At 39.8% G+C, this 25,623-nt stretch overlaps 1 protein-coding gene across 3 annotated transcripts in view; it reads right to left on the reverse strand.

Annotated features, from left to right (window-relative positions):
- rps6ka1 (ribosomal protein S6 kinase a, polypeptide 1) overlaps positions 1–25,623 on the reverse strand; it is a 234,132-nt gene that overhangs the window by 36,956 nt on the left and 171,553 nt on the right. For all 3 annotated transcript variants that reach the window (XM_060847548.1, XM_060847547.1, XM_060847549.1), the window contains 7 exons: positions 24,581–24,683; positions 16,859–16,989; positions 14,614–14,739; positions 12,607–12,696; positions 11,396–11,551; positions 3,989–4,150; positions 1,269–1,345 (listed from right to left, as the gene is read on the reverse strand). In XM_060847548.1, the coding sequence (XP_060703531.1) occupies positions 1,269–1,345; positions 3,989–4,150; positions 11,396–11,551; positions 12,607–12,696; positions 14,614–14,739; positions 16,859–16,989; positions 24,581–24,683 (845 nt within the window). The remainder of the gene's footprint in view (positions 1–1,268; positions 1,346–3,988; positions 4,151–11,395; positions 11,552–12,606; positions 12,697–14,613; positions 14,740–16,858; positions 16,990–24,580; positions 24,684–25,623) is intronic.

Consider the following 25,623-nt stretch of genomic DNA (forward strand, 5'->3'; position numbering starts at 1 on the left):
GCTAAGAAATTGGTTGAGTGGTAAGTGACAAAAGAAGGGATGATGGGTGGGTACTCAAATTGGCAAGATGTAAGCAGTAATATCCTACAAGGATCTATATTAGGACCCAATTATTCACATTGTTTACAATGACTTGTACAATGGCATAGAAAGTCAAATATCCAAATTTGCTGATGACACAAAAGTTAAGTGGTACTGTAGATGGTGTAGATGATAGCAGAAAATTACAAAGGGAAATCAATAGACTAAGCAAATGGGCAAAACTCTGGCAGATAGAGTTCAATGTAAGCAAGTGTGAAGTTGTCCATTTTGGTCCCAAAAGGACAGATTAGAGTACTTTCTAGCTGGTATGAAGTTAAATGCAGTGGATGTCCAAAGAGACTTGAGAGTTCAGGGTGCACAGATCTTCAAAAGGTCACCACAGATGCAAAAAATAATCAAGAAATCTAATGGAATGCTTACCTTTATATCTACAGGACTGGAGTATAAGGATGCAGAAGTTATGCTGCAGTTATACAAAACCCTGATTAGACCTCATTTGGAGGACTGTGAGCAGATCTGGGCACTACACCTTAGGAAGGATAAATTGGTCTGGGAGGGCGTACAATGTAGGTTTGCAAGAATGATATCTGGACTTCAAGGGTTAATTTGTGAGGACAGATTACACAAATTAGGCCCATTTTCTCCAGAATAAAGAAGATTAAGAGGTGATCTGAATGGAGTCTTTAAGATGGTAATAGGAAAAGACAGGAAAATGACAGGATAAATAAACATAAACTACTTCCATTGATTAGGATTCTAGAACTAGGGGGCAGGACACATCTAAGAATTAGGGCCAGAACATTCAGGTGGGTGGTAGATGTTTGGAATTCTCCCACAAATGGCAGATGTTGGATCAGTTGTTGATTTCAAATCTTGGATAGACATGTTTTTGTTAAGTAGAAGTTTTAAGGGATTAGGCCAAAGGCAAGATTATGAAGGTACACCACTCATTGATGGACAGAAATGGCTTGAACGGCTGAATGGCTTACTTCTGTTCCTATGTAATAGCAACAGATAGTGAAGGAGTCGGGCTGGTGACCCAGAAACAGTGGAGAGTGTACATGTTGGAAATCAAAGAACAATCAAATGTTCATTAATATTATAACTTGCATTTTATAAGATTGCCTTTAGTTATTTTTTTTTGAGAAGAGAGTATACAGTTGCAAATGGATCAAGTAAACTCTTGGCAAAATACTGGCATCATACAAAGAAAAAAGGTCACTCACCCGGCCAACATGGTGTAAAGTAAAACACCCAGACTCCATATATCACAGCCTTCATCATATCCTTGACGTTTGAGAACCTGGACACAAACACCTCCACTTACATTTTATTCACTGTGATATACTATTACTTCCCAATAAACATAATGTTTGAGATTTAACTCTTACAAACAATTACAGATACACAATACTTACGTGATTGGCCTGAGAGAATATATCATGGGATAAAATGTAACTTTCCACAACAATAATCCTATTCTACATTTTCTGGCCTAGATCAGCAACTCTGAAGTAAAGTATCCAAACCAGGGGCTGCCCAAATACAGGTAGTTCAACAAACTTTGATGTCTTACTCTTACTTCTTGTTTCATGTTTGAATTTCATGTCTTATGTCAAGTCTTAACAGCTGTTCCTGGTGCCATTGCTTTATTAATTAATACATTTTGTCAGTGAACATCAAAGTCTGTTATTGTTAATAATTTAGATAAATGCACATTTATATAAAAAGAGATTGATTTGGCACACAGACATCCAGTTATGCATTTAACCAAAGAAAACTAAAAACTTTGTTACCATAAAAGCAAAGTCATGCAAAATACTGGAAATCTAAAATAAAAACAGAAAATACTAGTAATACACAGCAGCTGTGGAGAGACAAATGGTGGAATTTTAATATCAGTGATGGGGGTTTCATCTGCTGACCTGAGAGCTGAGAATACAGTTCATAAGCAAGAGGGAAGTTATGGACGGAGGAGTGGTCTGCAGCAAGGGTAGAAAAGTGTTTCTCAACATTCCAACTCCTTGCATGCCCTTCTTGATGCTAGGATCCTTAATCACCACTGAATGCCTTTCAATGAAGGTTGCCCACAAGCCCTTAGTCTTTCCAGAGCCACACATCCATTTGCTGTTGTGGGAATATTAGCGGTGATGACAGGAGATCCTCAAGTGAGTGTTAAGTTTCAACTTATATTCCCCCATTATCAGTACAACAGGGGTGGCCACTCAAAAGCTTTCCTAAGGATTCTTGTGGCACAGTAGTAGTGTACCTACCTCTGAGTTAGGATGCTTGGGTACAAGTCCCAGTTGTTACAAGGGTGAGTAATAACATCTCTGAACACACTGATTAGAAAATATCAAACGCTTTCCTATCATGGACTTAATGAGGCACAGGCGGGTAGGCAGAAGTAACTAAAATTGCTACTCAGCTGCCTATTCAATGCCCTACTGTCCATCAAATTCTCCATAGGGAAAGGCAGTAATTTTTGACCATGGTTTCAGATCTGTGATTTTTCTTGCACTTTGACCTGCATATTGTTGTAAATTGTTCTGTTTTCCTTGCTGGATAAGTGGATAAACACACAGGTCATAAAAGCAATAAAGCTCAGAACATCCAATTTAACTCAGGTTTATACTGAGTCGACTGATCGCAATCAGGGTGACAATTAGGTTTAGGTTCCTAGGATTAGCATTTTAGGATTGCAGTGCCATGTGTTGAAAGTGAGCCAGGTCCCTTCTAATAATCATCATTCAGTGCCATGTAAGTGTACACTCAAGTAACTGTCTGTCTCTGCACATACTAAATATCAACAACGTTTGGGTTCACAGCAACATCACTCAAATCTAAAAAAGCTGTTATTTCTCACTGTTGGTCAATGATATAGGCTTCACTGGCTGGGCCAGTATTTATTTCCCACCCCCAATTGGCTTGAGAAAAACATAGTGAGCTGAATCTTGAAATGATATAGTTTTTTTTGAAGTAGGTATAACCACAATGCTGTTACAGTGAGAGTTGCAGAATTTTGAACCAGTGACAATGAAGGAATAATGATATAATTCCAAGTGAGGACGGTAAGCAGCTTGGAAGGAAGCTTGCAGCTAGTGATATTCCCACATATACACACTCATTCTTCTAGATGTTAGTGATTATATTTTTGGAAGGTGCTGTCTAAGGGAGCTTTGGCAAATTTCTGCAGTGCATCTTGTAAATGGTACACATATGCATCAGGTGGGCAGAACGTAGGTTTGCGGATGTGGTGCTGCATTTGTCCAGGCAAGTGGAAAGTATTCCATCATAGTTCTAACTTGTGCCTTGTAGATGGTGAATAGGATTTGGGAAATCAGGAAGTGAATCACTCGTTACTCGGTTCCTGGTCTCTGATTTCTCTTGTAGCAAGTTCATCCAGTTCAGTTCCTGGCCAACGGAAGCTCCCAGCATGTTGATAGAAGGGAATTCAGCAATGGTAATGCCTTGAATATCAAGGGGCGATGGTCAGATTTTCTCTCATTGAAGATGGTCATTGTCTAGCACTTGTATTGCACAAATGTTACTTGTGACTTATCAGTCCAAGCCTGGATATTGCAGAAGTCTTGCTAAAATTCAACATGGACTGCTTTAGTATCTGAGCAGTCACAAACAGCTCTGAATGGTATGCAGTCATCAACAAAGATCTCACTTCTAACTTTATAGTAGAAGGAAAATCACTGGCCAAGCAGTGACGATGGTTGGAGCCAAGGAAATCTTGCAGTGATGTCCTGGAGCTGAAATGATTCATCTCCAAAAAACACAACCATTTTCCTTCATCTTAAGAACAGTCAGCATGGTAAGGTACTGGAGGGAAGGAAACTCCAAAATTCAGCACTACCTTTGAGACAGACTGGAAAGGAGAAAGTGGCCATAAAAAGGAGAAAAATAAACTCTCATCATGCTTTAAAACATCTCTCACCTCTGGAGCAACAAAGTTGGCTGTATAGCAGGGAGTCATTAAGAGTCCATTGTCAGCCCTCAGCTGTTTAGCAAAACCAAAGTCACAGATTCGGATTGACTCAGGGTTACTTGACTCATCTACATACAAGATGTTGCTTGGTTTCAAATCTCTGTGAACAACCTGCAAGAAAAAAAATCTAATTATAGTTACTGTTAAACAGGTAAAGTATATGCAGAGAGCTCTTCAACAGATCAAATCATCTTTCAAAATTTTGCTTAAATGTTTTTCTCATGTAGCAAACTAAGATGACAGTGCCAAGAGTAAGGATTATTTTCCCTTTGGTCATCTTCTGAGTATCACATCCAGACTTTGTGCATTCATTCACAGATGTAAGTGTTGCCAAGGAGATCAGCAGTTCTTGCCCATCCCAAATTGAGAGAATTAAGCCACTGCAGTCCAGAATTCATGTACTATTCATAACAAAGTAAACAAATTAACAGTGCAAATTTAAGTAAATAAAGAATATATGATAGTCATTATGGAGGTAGGGCTACATGATGTCAAGAATTGAGTCCTGGATATTGGGGAGTATATGATATTCAAGGAGGCAGGCAGGAAAGGAAAGGTGGCAGAGTAGCACTGTTAATCAAGGATGGCAATTGTGCAACAGGGCAGGACTTATGCATTTACCGGTAAAGTCTTGGGCAGTATTTTTGAGCAAAGAGACCTTGGAGTGGAGGTTTATAGCTCCTTGAAAGTAGGGTTGCAGGTGAACAGGATAATGAAGAAGGTGCTTGGTATGCTTACCTTTATTGGTTGGTGCACTGAGTATAGGAGTTGGGAAATCATGTTGAGGCTGTACAGGTCTTTGGTCAGGCTAATTTTGGAATTCTGCATTCATTTCTGCTCTTCCTACTAATGAAAGTTGTTGTGAAATCTGAAAGGGTTTAAAAAAGATTCACAAAGATGTTGCCGGCGTTAGAGGGTTTGAGCTACAGAGAGAGGCTGAATAGGCTGGGGCTATTTTTCCTGGAGCGGCAGAGTTGGCGAGCTTATAGAGATTTATAAAATCATGAGGGGCATAGTTAGGGCGAATAGCCAAGGTCTTTTCACCAGGGAAGCAGAGTCCATAACTAGAGGGCATAGATTTAAGGTGAGAGGGGAAAGATTTAAAAGGGACCTAAGGGGCAACATTTTCACACAGGAATGAGCTGCCAGAGGAAGTGATGAAGGTTTATACAATTACAACATTTAAAAGGAATCTGGATGGGTATGTGAATAAGAAGGTTTAGAGGGATATGGGCCAAATGCTGGCAAATGGGATTAGATTAATTTAGGATATCTGGTCGGCATGGATTAGTTGGACCGAAAGGTCTGTTTCTATGTTGTATTACTCTATGATTCTAGTGAGAGATGACTTTTGTTGAGGAGGTCAGGAGCTAGAATTGGTTTGGGTGGAGAGGAGGAATAGTTGGGGAAATAAATCACTGGTGGGAGTGGTCTACAGGTCCTCTAACAATAACCACCATGTTAGATGAAGTATCCATGAAATATATTAGGTGTTTGCAATTAAGGGAAAACAATAATTATGCATGATCTTAATCCACACATAAATTGTATAAATCAGATTGGCAACTGTAGCCTAGATGAGGAGTTCAGAGCATGGCTTCAAGATGACTTCTTCGAGCAGCATGTTCTGAAGCTAACAGAGAGCAGTTACATTAGACTTGATATTGTGAAATGTGACAAGATGAATGAATGACCTCACAGTAAAGACACCTCTAAGTGGCAGCAATTACACATGAATGAAGTTAACATTCAGTGTGAAAGTCTAAGACTATTATTTAAAAATAAAGGCAACTTTATGGGAATGAAAATTGAACGAGATAAGGTGAACAGAGATGCACACTGGGAGACAGATTAATAGAAAAAAATGGCAGACAATTAAGGGGATATTTCAGAATTCTATGGGGAGGACCTACCAACCATGGATAACTAAAGCAGCAAGCATAAAGAGAAAGTATATAATTGTGCAAGGACAAGATGGTAGATCAGATGCTTGGACAGAATATAAAGAATGATAGAGAATGACTAAAAGCGTAATCAAGAGAATGAACTTAGCATAGGATGAAGCTTGTTAGAAATGGAAAGATAGATAGCAAGGGTTTCTAGAGATATTTAAAAGGACAAAGTTAGTAAAGTGAATGCTAGTCGTCGAGAAAGTGAGAATGTGACTATAATAGCAGTAAAGATGGTGGATGAAATTAATAAATATTTCATTTCTGTATTCACTATAGAGGATATAAAGAAATCCCAGAAATAGCTGTAAATTAAGAGATGAAAGGGAGAGAGGAACTTGATATAATTCACCTTCGACTGTACCTTCCAAACCCATGACCATATCTATCTAGAAGGATACATGGGAACATCACCACCTGCAAGTTCCCCTCCAAATCACTCACCATCCTAACCTGGAAATATGTCAATGTTCCTTCACTGCTGCTGGGTCAAAACTCTGGAATTCCCTCCCTAAAAGCACCCTAAAAGCACATTCTCCCCGTGTCTGCGTGGGTTTCCTCCGAGTACTCTGGTTTCCTCCCACAGTCCAAGAATGTGCAGGTTAGGTGAATTGGCCATGCTAAATTGCCCGTAGTGTTAGACAAAGGGGTTAATGTAGGGGAGTGGATCTGGGTGGGTTGCTCTTCGGAGGGTCGGTGTGGACTTGTTGGGCCATTTGGCCTGTTTCCACACTGTAAGTAATCTAATCTTACCTACCTGCATACATGGACTGCAGCAGTTCCAGAAGGCAGCTCACCACTCCCTTCTCAAAGGCAACTCAGGACTAGCAATAAATGATAGCTCAGCCACTGATGCCTATGTCCCATTAGTGAATAAATAAACATAGAGCAAATTGATGGAGCTGCAGGCTGACAAGTCTCCTGGTCATGATGGACTTCATTCTCAGGTCTTAAGAAAGGTGACCAATAAGCTCACCAATGTGTTGTTAATTTTCTAAAATTTCCTTGATTCAAGGAGGGTTACATCAGACTGAAAGTACCACATGTAACTCCCTTTATTCATGGAAGAAAGCTGACAGCAAACAGAAAGCTATAGGATAGACATCTGTTGTGGAAATGTGTTAGAATTGACTATCGAGGTTATAGATGTACACTTGGATATCAAAATAGTTGGGAAGTCAGCACAGTGTCATGAAAAGGATATCATGTTTAACCGATTTATTAGACTTACATGAAGGAATAACATATTCTTGGATAAAGGGAAGTCTGTAGATTTTCCATACTTGGATATCCAGAAGACATTTGACAGGAAATCATAAAAATGTTCATTACGCAAAGTAAGAGCTCATGGTGCACAGGTACATATCAGCACGGATAGAAGACTAATTGATTGATAGTGCATGTGAATGAGTCTTTTTCTGATTGACAGGATGTGATGAATGCAGTTGCAGTGGTCTGAGCTGTGGCCTCAGCTTTTTACAATTTTATATCAAAGACTTAGATGAAAGGAGAAGGCATGATAACTACATTCATAGATACAGGAAAGTGCATTGTAGAGAAGACATAAGGAGAATGCAGACAGATATAGATAGGTTGAGTGAGTGGACAAAAATTTGGCAGATGGAGTATAATATTGAAAAATGTTAACTTATGGATTTCAGCAAGGAAAATAAAAAAAGGATACTATTACAAAGATAGCGAATGATTTCAGAATTCTGAGGTGTGGAGGGACCTTGGTGTTTAATGAACAAGTCAATATGCTTGTTTTGAAGTACAGCAAGTAAACAGGAAGGCTAATGGAATGCTTTTCTTTATTACAAGAGGAATTGAAAAGTAAGGATGTCATGTTTCATTTATACAGGGCACTGGTGAAACAACATCTCAAATATTGTGCAGCTTTGGTCTCCTTAAATAAGGAAGGATGTAAATGCATTGGAAGTGGTTTGGAGGATATTTACTATATTGGTGCCTAATCTGAGCAGGTTGCCTTATGAAATTTGGACAGTCAAGGCTTATTTTCACTTGAGTTTAGAAGAGTGAGGGTCAACTTGATTGCAGTATACAATATCCTGAACAGTCTTAATAGATAGATGTGGAAAAGATGTTTCTGGTAGGTGAGTCCAGAACAAACTGGTGCTCTGTAAAATTAACGATTGCCTTTTTAGGATAGAGATGAGGAGAATGTTTTTCAGAGGGTTGTGACTTTGGGACTCTCTGCCTCAGAAGGAAGTTGAGGTGGCCAATGAATGTTTAAAGGAGGTAGATTTGATTCTGGTTGGGCAGGGGTATCAAAACCTCTTGGGGTTAGATATCTGAGGATTTGCAAATGGTGCTGAATATTGTGTAATTGTTAGTGAACATCACAAATTCCAGCATAGAAACATAGGAGATAGGAGCAGGAGTAGGCCTTTGACCCCTGGAACCTGCTCTGCCATTCAATAGGATCATGGTTTATAATCGGGCTGAGTAGCCTAATCCCACCCTGTTCCCATATCCCTTGATCCCTCTAGTCACAACAGGCATATCTATTTCCCTCTTAAAAGACAATGTTTTGGCTTCAACCACTTTCTGGAATAGCGAATTCCAATGGTTCACCATTCTTTGGTGAAGAAATTTCTCCTCATCTCAGTCCTAAAAGGTTTATCTCTTATCCCTAAGCTATAACCCCTGGTTCTGGATTCCCCCACTATCATGAATAGCCTTCCTACATCTACTTTTTCAGTCTTGTTAAAGGTTTCTGTGCAATTCGCGCCTCATTTTTTTAAACTGGTGCATGTATGGAATGAGCTGCCAGAGGAGGTGGTGGAGGCCGGTACAATTACAACATTTAAAAGGCTCTCAATGGGTATATGAGTAGGAAGGATTTAGAAGAATATGGGCTAAGCGCTGACAAATGGGACGAGATTAATTTACGATATCTGGTCGGCAGAGACAATTTGGACTGAAGGGTATGTTTCCGTGCTGTACGTCTCTATGACTCTATGAATACAACCCTAATTGACTCAATCTCTCCTTATATATCAGTCCTGCCACACCAGGGAGTAAACCTTTACTGCACTCCCTCAAAAGCAAGAACTTCCTTCCTCATGTAAAAAGACCAAAACTGCAAACAATATTCCAGTTATGACCTCACCATTCCCTGTATATTTGCAGCAAGACATCCTGTTCCTGTAGTCAAATCCTCTCACTTTGCAAGTTAACACAGTTTGCCTTCTTTACTGCCAAGCTTGCTTTCATTAGCAAATGCACAAGGACACCCAGGTCTCATTAAACATTCCCCTCTCTCAATACACAGCCAACAAAATAATAATCTGCCTTCCTATTTCTGCTAGTAACACGAATAACCTTACCTTTAACCACATTATACTGCAACTGCTATGCATTTTCTCACTAACTCACTCAGTCTGTTCAAAACACCTTGCAATATCTCTGCATCCCCCTCACAGCTCACCCTTCCACTCAGCTTTGCGTCACTTGCAAATTTTGAGATATTATGTTTAGTTCTCTTACCCAAATCATTAACATATAGTGAATAGCTGGGGCCCTAGTACCGATCCCTGATATACCTGACTAGTCACAGCTTGCTCAGTCCAAAGAAGATCCATTTTTTCCTACTCTTGGCTTCCCATCTGCTAGCCAATTTTTAAACCATCTCATAGACTTCCCCCAACCCATGTAGTTTAATTTTACACATTTGTTCTTTTGTGGGACTTTTATCAGTCCAAATAAATCATAGCCATTGGCACCACTGATAAATTCTAAAAATTCTACATCCTCAAAGAATTCCAATAGATTTGTCAAACATGATTTCCTTTTTTTCAAATCCACACTGTTCTCGATTCTACCACTGTTTTTATATTGCTCTGCAGTTGATAATGGACTCCAGCATTTTCCCCAATATTGGCATCAGACTCACTAGTCTATAATTCCATTTTCTCTCTATCTCCCTTTTCAAATAGTTAGGCTATATTAGCTACCCTTCAATTTGTAATAACTGTTCCAGAGTCTAAAGAATCTTGGAAACTGACCACCAATGCATCCACTATTTCGAGGGCCACTTCCTTACGTAGTCTGAGATGTAGATTATCAGGTTGTGCTAATATATCAGTCTTCAAGCCCAGCATTTTCTCCAAAACCATTTCTCTACTAATATAGATTTCCTTCCGTTTCTTCCTCTCACTAAATCCTGTGTTCCCATAAATTCTGGTGTGTTACTTCTGTCCTCCCTTCTCAATATAGAAACAAAGTATAAATTTAGTTAATCAGCCAATTCTTTAGTCCCATTATAAATTGCCCTATTTCTGACTTTAAGGGACCTACATTAGTTTATCAATCTTTTTCTCTTTACATACCTATAGGAACTCTTACAGTCATTATGATGGAAGGAAAGTTGGTAATGATATTGTTGAAAATGCTTTGACCTAGGAAATTACTTTGAGGCATTCTTGGATTGTTCAAAAGATATGGCAAGTGGGACTATTTTAGTTTGGGGAAACATAGTTGGCATGGATGAGTTGGACTGAAGGATCTGCCTCCATGCTGTATCATTCTATGACCACTATAATGACATTGTCTAGAGTTACATCTCAGCTGGATAAGGTAAACAGAGCAGCTGTCCTTCCCAAAAAGACATTGGTGATCTAGATGATTTTTACAATAATGCTTTCATGGTGATCATTACTGTTGATTAACTTTTATTCTAGATTTTATTAGCTGAATCAAAATTCTATCAACTACAGTCATTGCAAGTCATGTTAAGATGTCACCACATTGCTGTTAAGTAGGAAGTTCATATTTCAAACCAGCAGCAAAGGAACACTGTTATAAATTAGAGACAGGACAGTGTACAATTTAAATCGAGAACTTGGATGTGACAATGCCCCCATGTATTTAATGTTTATCTGGGTTATGGAGAGGATTCTGCAAGATCTTATCTTCTAAATTTGATGTTGATTAACAACTTAGGAAAGTTAGAAATCACACAACACCATTTTATAGTCCAACATGAAAGAAGTGAAACTATCATAGTATTCTAACAGATGAAAGCCTCAACAAACAATTAAGGTATTATTCAATGTATAATTTCAGTTACATCACACTCTAAACTTTTCCTATAAATTCTGTGGTCTGACAATTGTGCCCTCCACAACCACCTGATGAAGGAGCGGGCCTCTGAGAGCTTGTGTGCTTCCAATTAAACCTGTTGGACTATAAAATGGTGTTGTATGATTTCTAAGTTTGTGCACCCCAGTCCATCACTGGCATCTCCAAATCACAATTTAGGAAAAACATTTACACAGTTTGAGAAAAAGAGTATGGAGTGGGATTAATTGGATAGCTGCTCCAAAGTATCTAATTTACATTAAACCAAAACCAGATTCCAGCACTGGGTACAGAGATCACTTACCCCTTGAGAATGTAGATATTCCACTGTTTTGGCAATTGTATGAAGAAGGGCACTTGCCTCCCTCTCAGAGAAACCCTTCTGCAGTATTTTGTCCAGTAATTCACCACCTCTCATTAGCTCCGTCACCAGGTAGATATATTTACTATCATTGTAGACCTACACATATATCACCAGGACAAAAGAAAAGACTGATCAGAAAATTCTTGAATCGTTACATATAGTGTTCAGTTTTTTCACTGTTGATTTCATTTTGTAATGATTATTTTCTCTGTTTGATTCTCTCTTATGGCTAGAAGATAGACTCAGACTAATTCACTAGCAGATTTGTAATTAAGCACTCTCATATCTCCTGGCCATTGACACCAGAGTATGAACTAGGCAATTGACCACAGCATTTGCTTGACAGGGTCATTGCTTTTTGTTCTGAAAGGTGAGAGCGGATACAGACTAATTTGCTTCAATGACTAAGCAGACTAAATGAACAATTTTAAAAGGACCTACTTTTAACATCCTCCTTTCCTGTATCCTCTCTGCAGAACCCTGTCCCTTCCTCTTCCTACATTGTTGGTACCAATGTTTACAATAACCTTCTACTGGTCACTCTCACGTTTGAGAATATTCTGCACCCTCTCTGAGACAGCTTTGACCCTAGCACCAGGAAGGCAACACACCATTCTGATGTCTTGTCGTTGGCCGCAGAAGCTTTTGTCTGTGCCATAACATGTCAGAACAAGTTGATTGGAAATATTTTAAATAAGATCTTTGATATAAAATAGCAGTAGTTTGATTGCGATGGGCAAGAACTCATCTGAACTTTGCAGTCAGTTGACATTGCTGAACTTTCCAGCAAAACTGAATAGTTTTTTTGGATTTTTATTTTCTCATCATCAGCCTGTGGCACCTAGACAATTTTAACACAGAACTGCTGTCCTGGATGAGTTTCTAATTCACAGAATGTTTGCACCTAACTTGCAAAACTTAGTTTCATAACAAGCAATATAAATGTGCAATGAGCTATGGGGAATTTAAATCACCTTTCACTTATCCTGAAATTTATCTAATGCATAATCACAATTAGATTTTTCATAGGAAAAATATTGTATAACTTCATAGTTTTAGAATTTATATAATTTATTAAATTTCTTCTATTAGAAATGTTGTTTTTATTGTTAGCGCCATATGCCCATTCAACAGATTACAATGCCACTCACATCTTTCAGTGTAATGATGTTTGGATGCTGCCCATACCGCAACAGGATTTCAACCTCTTCAGAGGGATCTCTCTTACTCTTTTCAATAATCTGCAATAAAGAAATGTAAAGACTTAATATTAGATACAGTTTCAAGACAGGGAGTCTAAATTTAATGGATATTTTGTCAAGAGGAATAATCTTATATGGCAAATGCATGGGGACAACAAAATTAAGTCCATTTTATTATGACACATAAGGAAAGCATGGACTGCAATTAACTGATGATTTCCCAAAGGAACTATGGTTATACTATTAAGTATTAACATAAAATTACAGTTTGACAGTTAATAACACAGAAAGCAAAACATGCCCTGCTGCCACAGTGTAATGACTTGGTGTTTCTTGTTCACAATTAATGAGAGGAAACAAAATCTACTTTAAATTTTTACTGATCTTCTTTCATGATACCAGATCAACTTCACTGAATGACACGGTAATCTGAACCAGGAAAAATAAAAACTATTCTAAGGTACTACTGCTAATTGGCCAGCTTTCCTTGAAGAAGGGCTCATGAAGAAGAATTCCTGAAGAAGGGCTAATGCCCGAAATGTCGATTCTCCTGCTCCTTGGATGCTGCCTGACCTGCTGTGCTTTTCCAGCAACACATTTTCAGCTCTGATCTCCAGCATCTGCAGTCCTCACTTTCTCCCATTATTGCTATCTGTTTATTGATGGAGCTGTGTCTTCCCATTCAGCTCCAGATACACCTGGAGAGACCTTGATACTGGTTCTAGTTGCTTTACAAGCAAAGATTCCCCCCAAACATTGCACACTCTGCACAAGTAGTGGGAGATTTAACAGATCTCTGTAATGGTATGCTGTATGATCTAAAACTTCAGTAGTACTCTTGCACACATTTCAAAAACACAATGTGTATTTATGTATTAATTTTAAATAAATAATGTGAGAATAATGTTAGCAGAACTTGGGTGGTCAGTAGTTTAGTGGGAATATAGTGGAGAGAACAAGAGGTTGGTCTCATTGATAAAATAAGCTTGGAGAGAATCATAGAGCTGTACAGCATAAAAACAGACTCTTCAGTCCAACTTGTCCATGCTGACCAAAACTAAAAAAAAATGCATCTCCATGATATGGCAGAGGGAAGCTTAAGAGGAAGTCTAGATTGGAGGGCTAGTGGAAGGAAAGGTTACAAAAGAGGCAAATGATTGGATGATCTCAATCTTAGTGACAACTAAGTATTGAGTTTTTATACTTATTGAAGGAAACATGAGAGTGGTATTTAAGAAGGCTATTCGCAATAAATGAAGTTGGAGTTTTCTTTCCATTCCAGAATGATGATCGTGATGAGCAGCGTCAGCAGTTGAGAAGAGAATCCAATAGTGGTTTATGTAATCCAGCTAGCTATGGTGGTGGATGCTAAACCAGTTATTAATTACATGTGTACAAGCACACTTTTGGACTAAAAGGGAGTAGAGATGAGGACCATATCTGGGGAGTATGTATGTAAGAGTTTTATTATGCAGAGGTCAGACTGCAGCTGAGCAAATCAATATTAAGACATTATGTATTTGAGTTGCCAAATGCTAGACAGTTACGTCACTTACAAGTACCCAAGCTTGAATATTTTAACTTTGCTCTCTAGACTTAGTCAACTGGGAAGTATCATTGTTGGAAGCATAGTTCCGTTTGAAAAGTAGAAATATTCGGTGTGGAGTTCACTATGGCTTAGCCCAGAGCTGCATGCTTTAAAACCAGACAGTTACCTGATTAATCTGAGGAATTTGACAACAGCGGTAGAAAGAAGAATGAAACAGGTCATCTGCCAGTGAGCTCCACTAAGGAACTTCTATGAAGACAGAAATAAATTGTCTCCTTTCAAAATGAAACTTATTTTAATCAAGTTTATAATTTCAAAAGTAACAGGACGATGGTGAAGGATCTGTCCTCTTTTATCAGCATCTCAGTGTGCATTTTAAAAAAAAACTCTTCATGATTCAGTCTTACCTTGACAGCGTACTCCATGTTTGTGGTCTTGTGAATGCAACGTTTACAGACAGAATATGAGCCTACACCAATATCCTCCTTTAGCTCATAACCATCAGTAAAGTTCATATTGTTCCCATGAAGCTGCTGTAAGAGATGACATATCCCTTCAAAACAAAGTACTTAATTGTTTTGTGACATTATGCTCCCATTTAAACTTCCATGTATAAAGCACTTTTATTGTTACTTTTAAGAACAGTCCCAGAAGAGTAAGGAAAACAGATACAGAACCAATGTGAAGATTAGATGGAGCTGACCTCAGATTTGGTCAGAGGTCCATTTTAAAGGATAAAGAGGTGAGTGGGCAGAAGGTGCATTGGAAGAATTTCAGACATGAGGGACTTGTTAGCTGAAGATCACAATGATGGAGCTGAGAGAGAAGGAGTCAGAGAGAGACGGTAAGAGACTGTGGGGCTAGAGAAGAAAATTACAAGGATTAGATGGAGGAATATTTTGGAAGTCTAGAGTAAATTGACAACAATATGGATAATGATGCAGGATCAGATATAGGCAGCATATAGTACACATATAGGCCATGGAAAATTCATGTCGATAATTATCACTGATAAACTCTTAAACTTATTTTTTAAGTTGTTTGTATAGGTTTATTATGAAATCTCTTAGAAATGGCACATGCACAAATTAGTTTGAATTAAGCATAAGAGCTGATGGATTTAGCACATTTTCATCAGAAAGGCTTTTCAGTACAGATGACTTTATTGTATATTGTGCCCTTGCATAGTTGTCCAATAGTTGGTATATGCCCGAGCAAATTCACAATCCAACCCAACAAAAAAAACATGTCCCTCATTGACAATGTCATGATTCTTTATCACTGAGCATCCTGAATGACATCTCTCACCAAATGCAATCATATAATTTCATTTTTTCTTTGGGAACAAGGCCCAGATTCACTGTTCACAAAAAAACTTCAAAATTTCCACAAGTACATTCTTGATAGTGATTATTTTCTTTGCAGATGCAGAAAAGGTTCAATAAAGGCTAAATGTAAAATACCTAATTTAACCTAAAGACTGTTTTATTGCCCTCATCATCCCTGTACCTGAAACCTCATTTGTTTACTGTAAGCAGCTTATAAATCCTCCAGTTTGTAGGGCTTTAATTGACATACTGGAGTGATTTAAACACAAGTATGATGCACATTCTGGATTCTTTAGTTAGGTTAATTTCAAACAGGTTCTTGTGGTGCTTCCAACAGTGTTGGTAATGCCACCGAATGGAATTTCTTTTAAAAATCTCAAAGACATTATACATTTGCATTGAAGAAACTCAAGTTACCACCAAATGCCAGTGGTAAATATCCCATTTGCCAGGTTTTTGCTAGATGACTAGAAGGTACAAGATCAACTGCACGATCGTTGGTTAGCAGGTTGAAAATCAGTCCCAAAGTGTTACTTATTTAGGTGAATTTTACAGACTAAAATTTGCGAAGATTCTGCATAAGTGCTGAGAAGTTCTTTTGTATTAATTGAAAATCAGTGTTACAGAGCTTCACCAATCATCATTGTTCTTCCTGCATCTCATTCTTTTCTAAAATAGTGAAACTCCTTACCTCCCTTAGTCTTCTGTTCCTCCTATAACTCACAGGCTTTCAAAGCCCAAGGTTGGTGTCACCTAATCGCTTCTTCCTGAGATACCTCATCCTTTCTTCTACTCTTTCCAACCTTGGTAGTGTATTGTACTATGGCTCGTAGCCCTTCACCTGGGTTTCCCAATAATAAAACAAATACAGATAATCTATGACACCACAAATAATTGGAATACAATTCCACAAACGATTTCCCTACATTTTGCTGAATTTATTACGACAGCATTGGTGAAAACAATAAAGTCAATAATGTTTATTGAATAGCTGACTATCTCTTAATGTTTAACAGAAATGAAAATCAGCCACTTTTGATTGAGAAATAAAGACATAAACAGTAGAAATTATTTCTATCGCTGAAAAGAAAGACCAGTTAATGTTTGGAATTCTAACAAAGAATTTACCCTTAATTTAACCTATTTAACTTTCTTTCCTTTCAGAGGTTGGAAGGCCTGGTGTGTGCTTTCAATGTATTTTTTCTACCTAAGTTGGTGTGAAAGATTTGCTGCAAGCAACAAACAATACAAGTTCAGGCCAAGAGTGTGCTACTTTCCCAAGCAGGGTTTACATGAAAGGAACAGGAGTTTGTGACAGCCTTACCTGCAACACAGGGTGAATGACCATTTTGGAATGTTCAGCCTTAATTGCCTCCTCTTCAATTCCTGTTGCCACAAAACTGAATCCTCGGAATAACTTGTGAGCACTGGCACTTGGAGGAACACCAGGAGAATCTGGTATACAAAGGCAGAATTTGAGATTAACAGTTTTTTTTTCCTGTTTTTCCGATTGAGGACTTAAGTGGGAGAAGAACTGCTTTAAAGCCAAGGAATGCTGAAGGACTAATGTATATTTTGAAATCAAGTAACTTAACACCAATTGTGAGCTGTATTTACACAGCTGCTGGCTGAAGTAATTGTAGAAGAAGTTACAGACAGGTTGGGAGGAAGTGAGTACACAAGTGGAGATTCAGCCAACAAAAAAGTAGCTCATTGATTTGTGAACTAGTGACCATTTATCAATGACAAATACCTACTGCCTGCCAAAAATGATGTAACTGGTTCTCCGGTTGAAGCGGTGAAGTTATTAGATTAGATTAGATTACTTACAGTGTGGAAACAGGCCCTTTGGCCCAACAAGTCCACACCGACCCGCCGAAGCGCAACCCACCCATACCCCTACATTTACCCCTTACCTAACACTACGGGCAATTTAGCATGGCCAATTCACCTGACCTGCACATCTTTGGACTGTGGGAGGAAACCGGAGCACCCGGAGGAAACCCACGCAGACACGGGGAGAACGTGCAAACTCCACACAGTCAGTCGCCTGAGGCAAGAATTGAACCCGGGTCTCTGGCGCTGTGAGGTAGCAGTGCTAACCACTGTGCCACCATGCCGCCCACAAATGGAGATGATCTCCACTATCTCAAGAGTTCTCCCTGTTCTCTACAGAAAATCTACTTTCAGCTCAAAGAAAACAAGTTTATTTTTCCATCAGCACTTGCTGTAAGCTGTGACGTTTAAAAGTATGTCAGAGATCTTTAATAATTGTGAACTGGCCACTTGGTGCCTCCTGCAAACCAGTAAAAGTATCGAGAAAAGGAAGACTGAGAAGTAGTGTTCTGATCAGCACAAAGAACCATCTCAGCCGATCCTGTGAACAAGGACACTGAAATACATTCCCAGTGCTTCCCTTTGCCGATAACACCCATTTTGTTCCTGTCTGTATGCACCTGATGGCTGTTTATAAGGGGTTACAGTTTTAACTGTAGATTTATATGATGACAGTTCATAATTGTTTACGTGTAGCTAGAGTGTATGTACTTGTAATACAGAGCTGAAAAATGTGTTGCTGGAAAAGCGCAGAAGGTCAGGCAGCATCCAAGGAGCAGTAGAATCGACGTTTCGGGCATAAGCCCTTCTTCAGGAAAGCTGAAGAATGCTGCCTGACCTGCTGCGCTTTTCCAGCAACACATTTTTCACCTCTGATCTCCAGCATCTGCAGTCCTCACTTTCTCCTTTGTACTTGTAATACATACTAGTTTTTGTTAAGTACAAAAATCTGGCCTGTGCTTTCTGTCATCCTGGATCTGAAAGGCATGTAAATTGTGGAATTTTACAAACATTTTGAAATATTTAACTTTGTGATAACTCTGGGAAAAGCAGGGATGGCTTTCTAGTGCACTATCCAAGTGAGCTATGACAAGAATCTGGGATACAAAAGGCAGAGTTTAAGATTAAACAGAGTTTATTTTCTGTTTCTGGACTTAAATGGGAAGAGAACTGTTTTAAAACCAAGGATTGTTGAAAGGTTACCGTATGTTTTAAAAGCAATTAAACATCATTGTTTACTTGGTCTTCAGCAAAGACTTTCACAAGGTTCTGCAAGGTAGCCTGATTAGTAACGTTAGATCACATGGGATTTAGAGATGAGCTTGCCAATTGGATACAAAATTGACTTGATGGTAGAAGCCAGACGGTGATGGTGGAGTGTTGTTTTTTGGAGAGGTGTGTGACAAGCGGTGCTCTACAAGGATCGGTGCTGGGTCCACTTTTATTTGTTATTCATATAAAAGATTGAGATGAGAATATAAAAGGCATGGTTAGTAAGTTTATGGATTACAGCAAAATTGGTGGTTATAGTGGTCAGTGAAGAAGGTTATTTAACATTACAAAGGGATCTTGATCACTGGATCAATAGGCTAAAGAGTGGCAGATGGAGTTTAAACAAAAACAGAAGTTGCTAGAAAGCTCAGCAGGTTTGCAGCATGTCTGAAGACGAATCAGAGTTAACATTTAGGATCCAGTGCCCTTTCCTCAGAACTGATTAGATTAGATTAGATTACTTACAGTGTGGAAACAGGCCCTTCGGCCCAACAAGTCCACACCGACCCGCCGAAGCGCAACCCACCCATACCCCTACATTTACCTCTTACCTAACACTACGGGCAATTTAGCATGGCCAATTCACCTGACCTGCACATCTTTGGACTGTGGGAGGAAACCGGAGCACCCGGAGGAAACCCACGCAGACACGGGGAGAACGTGCAAACTCCACACAGTCAGTCGCCTGAGTCGGGAATTGAACCCAGGTCTCAGGCGCTGTGAGACAGCAGTGCTAACCACTGTGCCACCGTGCCGCCCATGGTAGCTAGGAAAATGTCATTTTATATTCAGAAGGTAGGGTGAGTGGAGGGGGTAAGGAGAAAACGGAAGGTGTGGCTAGGTTTCAAAGAGAGAGAGGAACAGTTGGACAAAAGAGTTGATAACAACGTGGCTAGGAGGGTGAATAACTGTTAGTGGCTAACAATAGGTAGTGTGTAAAGGCAGACTATGTGATAACAAGGCTTGTTGTGTGGGGTTGGGGGTTAGGACATGGAAGAGTTCAGACCGAAAATTATTCATCTCGATATTGAGTCCGGAGGCTGCAGGGTTCGCAACTAGAAAATGAGGTGCTGTTCTTCTGCGAACTGGTCACCCAGTCTATGCTCCATTTCCTTAACGTAGAGGAAACCACATTGTGAGCAGCAAATGCAGTGGACTAGATTGTGTGAAGTATAGGTAAAGTGCTGCTTTACCTGGAAGGTATGTTTGGGCCCTTGGATACTGAGGAGGGAGGAGGTAAATGGGCAGATGTTAGTCCTTCTGTGGTTGCAGGGAAAGGTGTTATGAGGCTGTAGGGGTGTATGTGTGTTGAGAGTGGAGGAAGAGTGGACCAGAGAGTCACAGAGGAAATGATCTCTGTGGAAAGTACACCAGGGAGGGGAGAGGAGGGAAATATCAGTCTGGAGGTGACAGAAATGGCAGCTGATGATCTGGATGTAGATGCTGGTGGGATGGTAGGTAAGGATGAAGGTCAGTAAATTTGCAGATGATACGAAGATTGGTGGAGTTGTGGACAGTGAGGAGGGCTGTTGTCGGCTGCAAAGGGACTTAGATATGATGCAGAGCTGGGCTGAGGAGTGGCAGATGGAGTTCAACCCTGCCAAGTGTGAGGTTGTCCATTTTGGAAGAACAAATAAGAATGCGGAATACAGGGTTAATGGTAAAGTTCTTAGTCAGGTGGAGGAACAGAGGGATCTCGGGGTCTATGTACATAGGTCTTTGAAAGTTGCCACTCAGGTGGATAGAGCTTGTAAGAAGGCCTATGGTGTATTAGCGTTCATTAGCAGAGGGATTGAATTCAAGAGTCGTGAAGTGATGTTGCAGCTGTACAGGACTTTGGTTAGGCCACATTTGGAGTACTGTGTGCAGTTCTGGTCGCCTCACTTTAGGAAAGATGTGGAAGCTTTGGAGAGGGTGCAGAGAAGATTTACCAGGATGTTGCCTGGAATGGAGAATAGGTCGTACGAGGACAGGTTGAGAGTTCTCGGCCTTTTCTCGTTGGAACGGCGAAGGATGAGGGGTGACTTGACAGAGGTTTATAAGATGATCAGAGGAATAGATAGAGTAGACAGTCAGAAACTTTTTCCCCGGGTACAACAGAGTATTACAAGGGGACATAAATTTATGGTGAAGGGTGGAAGATATAGGGGAGATGTCAGGGGTGGGTTCTTTACCCAGAGAGTGGTGGGGGCATGGAATGCGGTGCCCGTGGGAGTGGTAGAGTCAGAATCATTGACGACCTTTAAGCGGCAATTGGATAGGTACATGGATGGGTGCTTAATCTAGGATAGATGTTCGGCACAACACGTGGGCCGAAGGGCCTGTTCTGTGCTGTATTGTTCTATGTTCTATGAACCATATTGCTGTTGTAGGAGGAAAGAGAGGGAGTGAGGATGGAAGAGCAGGAGATTGACTGGACCCGGTTGAGGGCCCCATTGACAATGGTGCTGTGGAATCCTTGGTTGAGGAAAAAGGTGGAAATTTTAGAAGCTCCCTTGTCAAAGCTGGCCTCATCGGAACATATGAGACAGAAACAAGAACTGGGAGAATGGAATGCAGTCTTTACAGGAAGCAGGATGTGAGGATGTGTAGTCCAGGTAGCTGTGGGAGTCAGTGGATTGTAGTGGATATTAGTGGCCAGTCTATCCCTAGAAATGAAAACAGAGATGTTGAGGAAGGGAAAGGAAGGAGGAGAAGATAGACCAGGTCACAGTGATGGAAATTGGAAGTGAAATCGTTGAACTTTTCCAATTACAGACAAGAGAGGAAAGCAGCACTGATGATATCATCGATATATCAAAGAATGAGTTGTGGTTAGGGGCCAGAATAGGACGAGAACAAGGAATGTTGCACATACCCCACAAAGAGTCAAGCATAATTAGGGCCCATGCAGGTACCCATGACCACCTTTCTGATCTGAAGAAAATGAAAGGAATTAAAAGATAAGTTGTTCAGGGTCAGGACAAGATTGGCCAAGCAAAGAAGGGTGGTAGTAAATGGGGATGGTTCAGACCATTGCTGAAGGTAGAAACAGAGAGCCGTGAGATGATCCTGGTTGGGGATGAATGTGTAAAGGGACTGCACATCCATGGCAAAGAGGAGGCAGCTGCAGCCTGCAAACTGGAAATTCCAAAACTGGCTTAAAGCATCAGAGAAACTATGGCATAAACTGGACAAGGGGAAAAAAGACCAAGTCAAGGTAGAAAGAGATGAGTTCTGTGGAGCAGGAGCAGGCCTAAACAATGGGTCTGGGCAGTCCTGTTTGTGGATGTTTGGAAGGAGATAGAAGTGAGCTGTGCGGGTTGGAATACTGTCAGCTTGGAGGCAATGGGGGAATCATCAGATGAAATGAGGTTGGTGACCGTAATTGATCTAATGGCTTGATGCTCCATGGTGGGGCCATGGTCCGGGGGAGATAGCAGGTATCTGAGAGCTGGTGTTCAGCCTGTACAGTGTAGAGGTCAGTACATCAGACTACAACATAACCACCTTTATCAGCAGGCTTAATAACAAAGTTTGAGTTGGATCTGAGTGCACAGAATGCAGTCAGTTTGGAGGGAGATAGGTTGGATTAGGTGGGGAGGGAGAGAAATTGAGGCGAATAATGTCATGTCAACAATTCTCAATGAACAGATCATGTGCAGGTAAAAGGCCATAGGGAGGGGTCCATGTGGAGGGAGAGTGTTGGAGGTGGGCGAAGGGGTCTGCAGGACAGGGAGAGGACTCTTGTCCAAAGAAATGGGCACAGAAATGAAAGCGATGGAAGAAGTGTTTGACTTCACGTGGTGCCCAAAATTCATTAAGGTGGGGAAGTACAGGGATAAACTGAGACCTTTGTTGAGTACAAAACATTCAGCATCAAGAGTGGAAGGTTAGGAGAGATGGTGAATACTCAACAAGAGGTGGGGTTGGGGGAGGGGCTTGAGTCAGAGGGAAGGGGAAGAGAGGCAGATGGAGTTTAATTTGGATAAATTCGAAGTATTGCATTTTGGTAAAATATACAAGGGCAGACATATACAGTTAAAAGTAGGGCCTTTGGTAGAGTTGTAGAAGAGAAAAACCTAGGGGTTCAGGTAGATACTTCTTTGAAGTTTGTGTCACATATAGATAGGGTGGTTAAGAAGGCTTGTTTTCATTACTCAGATCTTGAGTACAGGTGTTGGGACTTCATGTTGTGGTTGTACATGACATTGTTGATGCCTCTTCTGGAGTATAGTGTCCAGTTCTGGTTGCCTGTTATTGGAAAGATATTATTTATAGGTTAATAATAACCTGGAGAAGGTTCAGAAGAGATTTACCAGCATGTTACCAGAAAAGGAGAATTTGTGTTATAAGGAGAGGCTGGATAGGCTGGGACGTTTCTCACTGGTCCACAGGAGGTTGAGGGGGTGACTTTATAAAAGGCTTATAAAATTTGTGAAGGGTATAGATAAGGGGAATGACAGATATCTTTTCCCTAGGGTGAGGTATTTCAAGATTAGGGGACTAATTTTAAGGTGGGAGGAGAAAGATTTATAAAAAGACATGAGGGGTAACTTTTCTTTACACAGATGTTACGCATGTGTGGATGTTAATGCATGGAGTTAATTGCCAAAACTGCAGTTAGAACACTATATCTGTTTCTTTTTACTCTGGAAAGAGTAGGATAGAGAATAAAGTTGCCAGAATTTCTGCTTTCTCCTGTTGAAAAGTCTAGAAAAAAGTTGAGCCAACAGTGGTAACACTATGAACAAACAGTTGATGCCAATGTCTTTGGTCTCCACAACAAACTGAGCTACTGCCAAAACTCCTCTTTCTGTAAATGATTTGGAGTCAAATGAGATATACTGCAACCTCCTTTCCATACTTTACACCAAAATGATCTCCTGACAACATACTTGCATTATCACTGAGTCACTTATTATTGCTTACCTCCACCCCACCTCAACTCATTTGCAAATCACTCCTGTCTGGCGTTCCATGTTCTGTCCTCAATAAATTTGAGAAAAATCAAAACAATTCTCAGTGTTCTTAATTGCATTAAATCCTTGTATTTGTTAAGTAAAAATTCAATTTTAAAGTTCTCATTCTTGATTTCAATCCCATTTTGCATTTAAATTCCATCCTCATTACCATTTGAGATATCTGCCAACTTTTAAGTCTGGCTGCTTGACATTCCCAATTTTTATTGCTTCACCATTTGTCATATTTTTTTGACTGTTGTGGGCCCTAAATATCTGAAATTATCTCCCTTAACCTCTCCTCCACTAATCATTCCATTCTCCTCTTAGGCACTTCACAAAAAAAGCTACCTCTTCAACCAGGATTTTGGCTATCATCTCAATGTCACTCTGTGTGGCTCGATGCTTGTCCTTTGAAATGCCTTGGGACATTTAGTTATGTCAAAGCTACTATATATAAATTAAAGTTGTTATTGTATTACCTTGAGGCTCACCTATAGAAAACTCCAATTCAGATTAGCAAATGAACAGTAATTGCCGTTCATGAGGCATTTATCCAACGTCAGTCACAAACCTCAGCCCAGGAAACGAGAAACGTTTCGAATAAGTAAAATTCTGTGCCATTTTGTGTGTTATGGGCTTGATAGATTGTATCAATCAATAGGATGTATTACCATACTGAATGATTCCTTGCACCTGCAAGATCCTGTTCTGTGTTTGTTTGGGGAGGCATTGAACACACGTCACATCTTTTTGAAGCAGTGTCATCCATACATATTCTCTTTGGGGTCAGAGAGCAATAGATGAGTGAACAAAACCACAAGCATTTTAATGTTTAAGAAACAGATCATAAAATTTAGTAATTTCACATTTTGATGTTGGAAAAGCATTTGGCTTGACATTTTAACCCTCATTTCAATTTTGAAAAAATTGATGGAACGGATTTTAATCACCACATTCAATTTGATTTCACATTTCCCCATGTGTTCAGTACAAACCTTTAGGTGTCCGTTCTGTAAACTCAGGGTCAAAATAAAAGGTATCATCTGGCCTGGCCACAGCTGGTTTGAATGGTGGCTTCAGTTCCCTTCGGTAGAGTTTCTAGAGGCATAAGAAGCTATTTTAAATGCTGCAAATCATCACAGTCCTGACTTATTATTCCCATTAAATGTTTCGCTAGATATTTATGGCTTTGGGTGAAGAGTGGAATCCACTTACTCTGCTGGCACTCAGTGCCGAAGCACGGAGCACATCCATGAAAGGAAATCATAGTCAAATTCAAGTAAATTCCACATTGTTCTGCTACAAATTCCCAAGTCATGAATCCATTCATACACAGCGAAGCCCAATCTACATTTTCCTAGACTTTTGAAACAATAATTAGATGCAACATGCAAGGCACACTTTCCTCACCAAGCACTACCAATTCAGATGTAGTACTAATCAGATGTTGGATATCATTCCCTCTGCATCAACAATGTTCCTGTCCCCAACAGTACGGGTGTAGAAGTTTAATTTTTCCACTCTAGCTGATCTTATTGTCTTTGAATGAGAAAATGTATGCCAAGTTACATGTTATTTTGGCTCACAGGCCCACATAAATGCACTAAAATAACTGCCACAACTACCTTTGTTTGGAACCTTCCCAATTGTTAGATAAGAAGTTTCTGTTTCATCAGTTAGTAATTTTAAGAAACCAGAGGTTAGACTTGAAAAGGGCAAAATTATAATCCATTGTGCCATTTCTGAGAACTAATTTTATCAGAAATGAAGGAAGCTTACTCACAATTTTCAAACAGCTCCATATGCAATAAACACAAACCACTGGGTTTCTTAAAGTGTCAGTTGGCAAGTTTACAGTAAATGTGTATTAAATTAATGCTGAAAGGCGGCAGCAGGTGAGAGGGAGATACCACCAAGAGCAGTCACCGTCAGCCACCATTGTCTAAACAATATACTGACTCAAAATTATTGTGATTTCCCAGTGATGTTTGGGCAGAATAACTTCCACTGAAACATAATACTGAATTTTATTACATCC

Source organism: Hemiscyllium ocellatum, chromosome 30 (genome assembly GCF_020745735.1).
Source record: "Hemiscyllium ocellatum isolate sHemOce1 chromosome 30, sHemOce1.pat.X.cur, whole genome shotgun sequence".
NCBI classification, from domain to species: Eukaryota; Metazoa; Chordata; class Chondrichthyes; order Orectolobiformes; family Hemiscylliidae; genus Hemiscyllium; species Hemiscyllium ocellatum.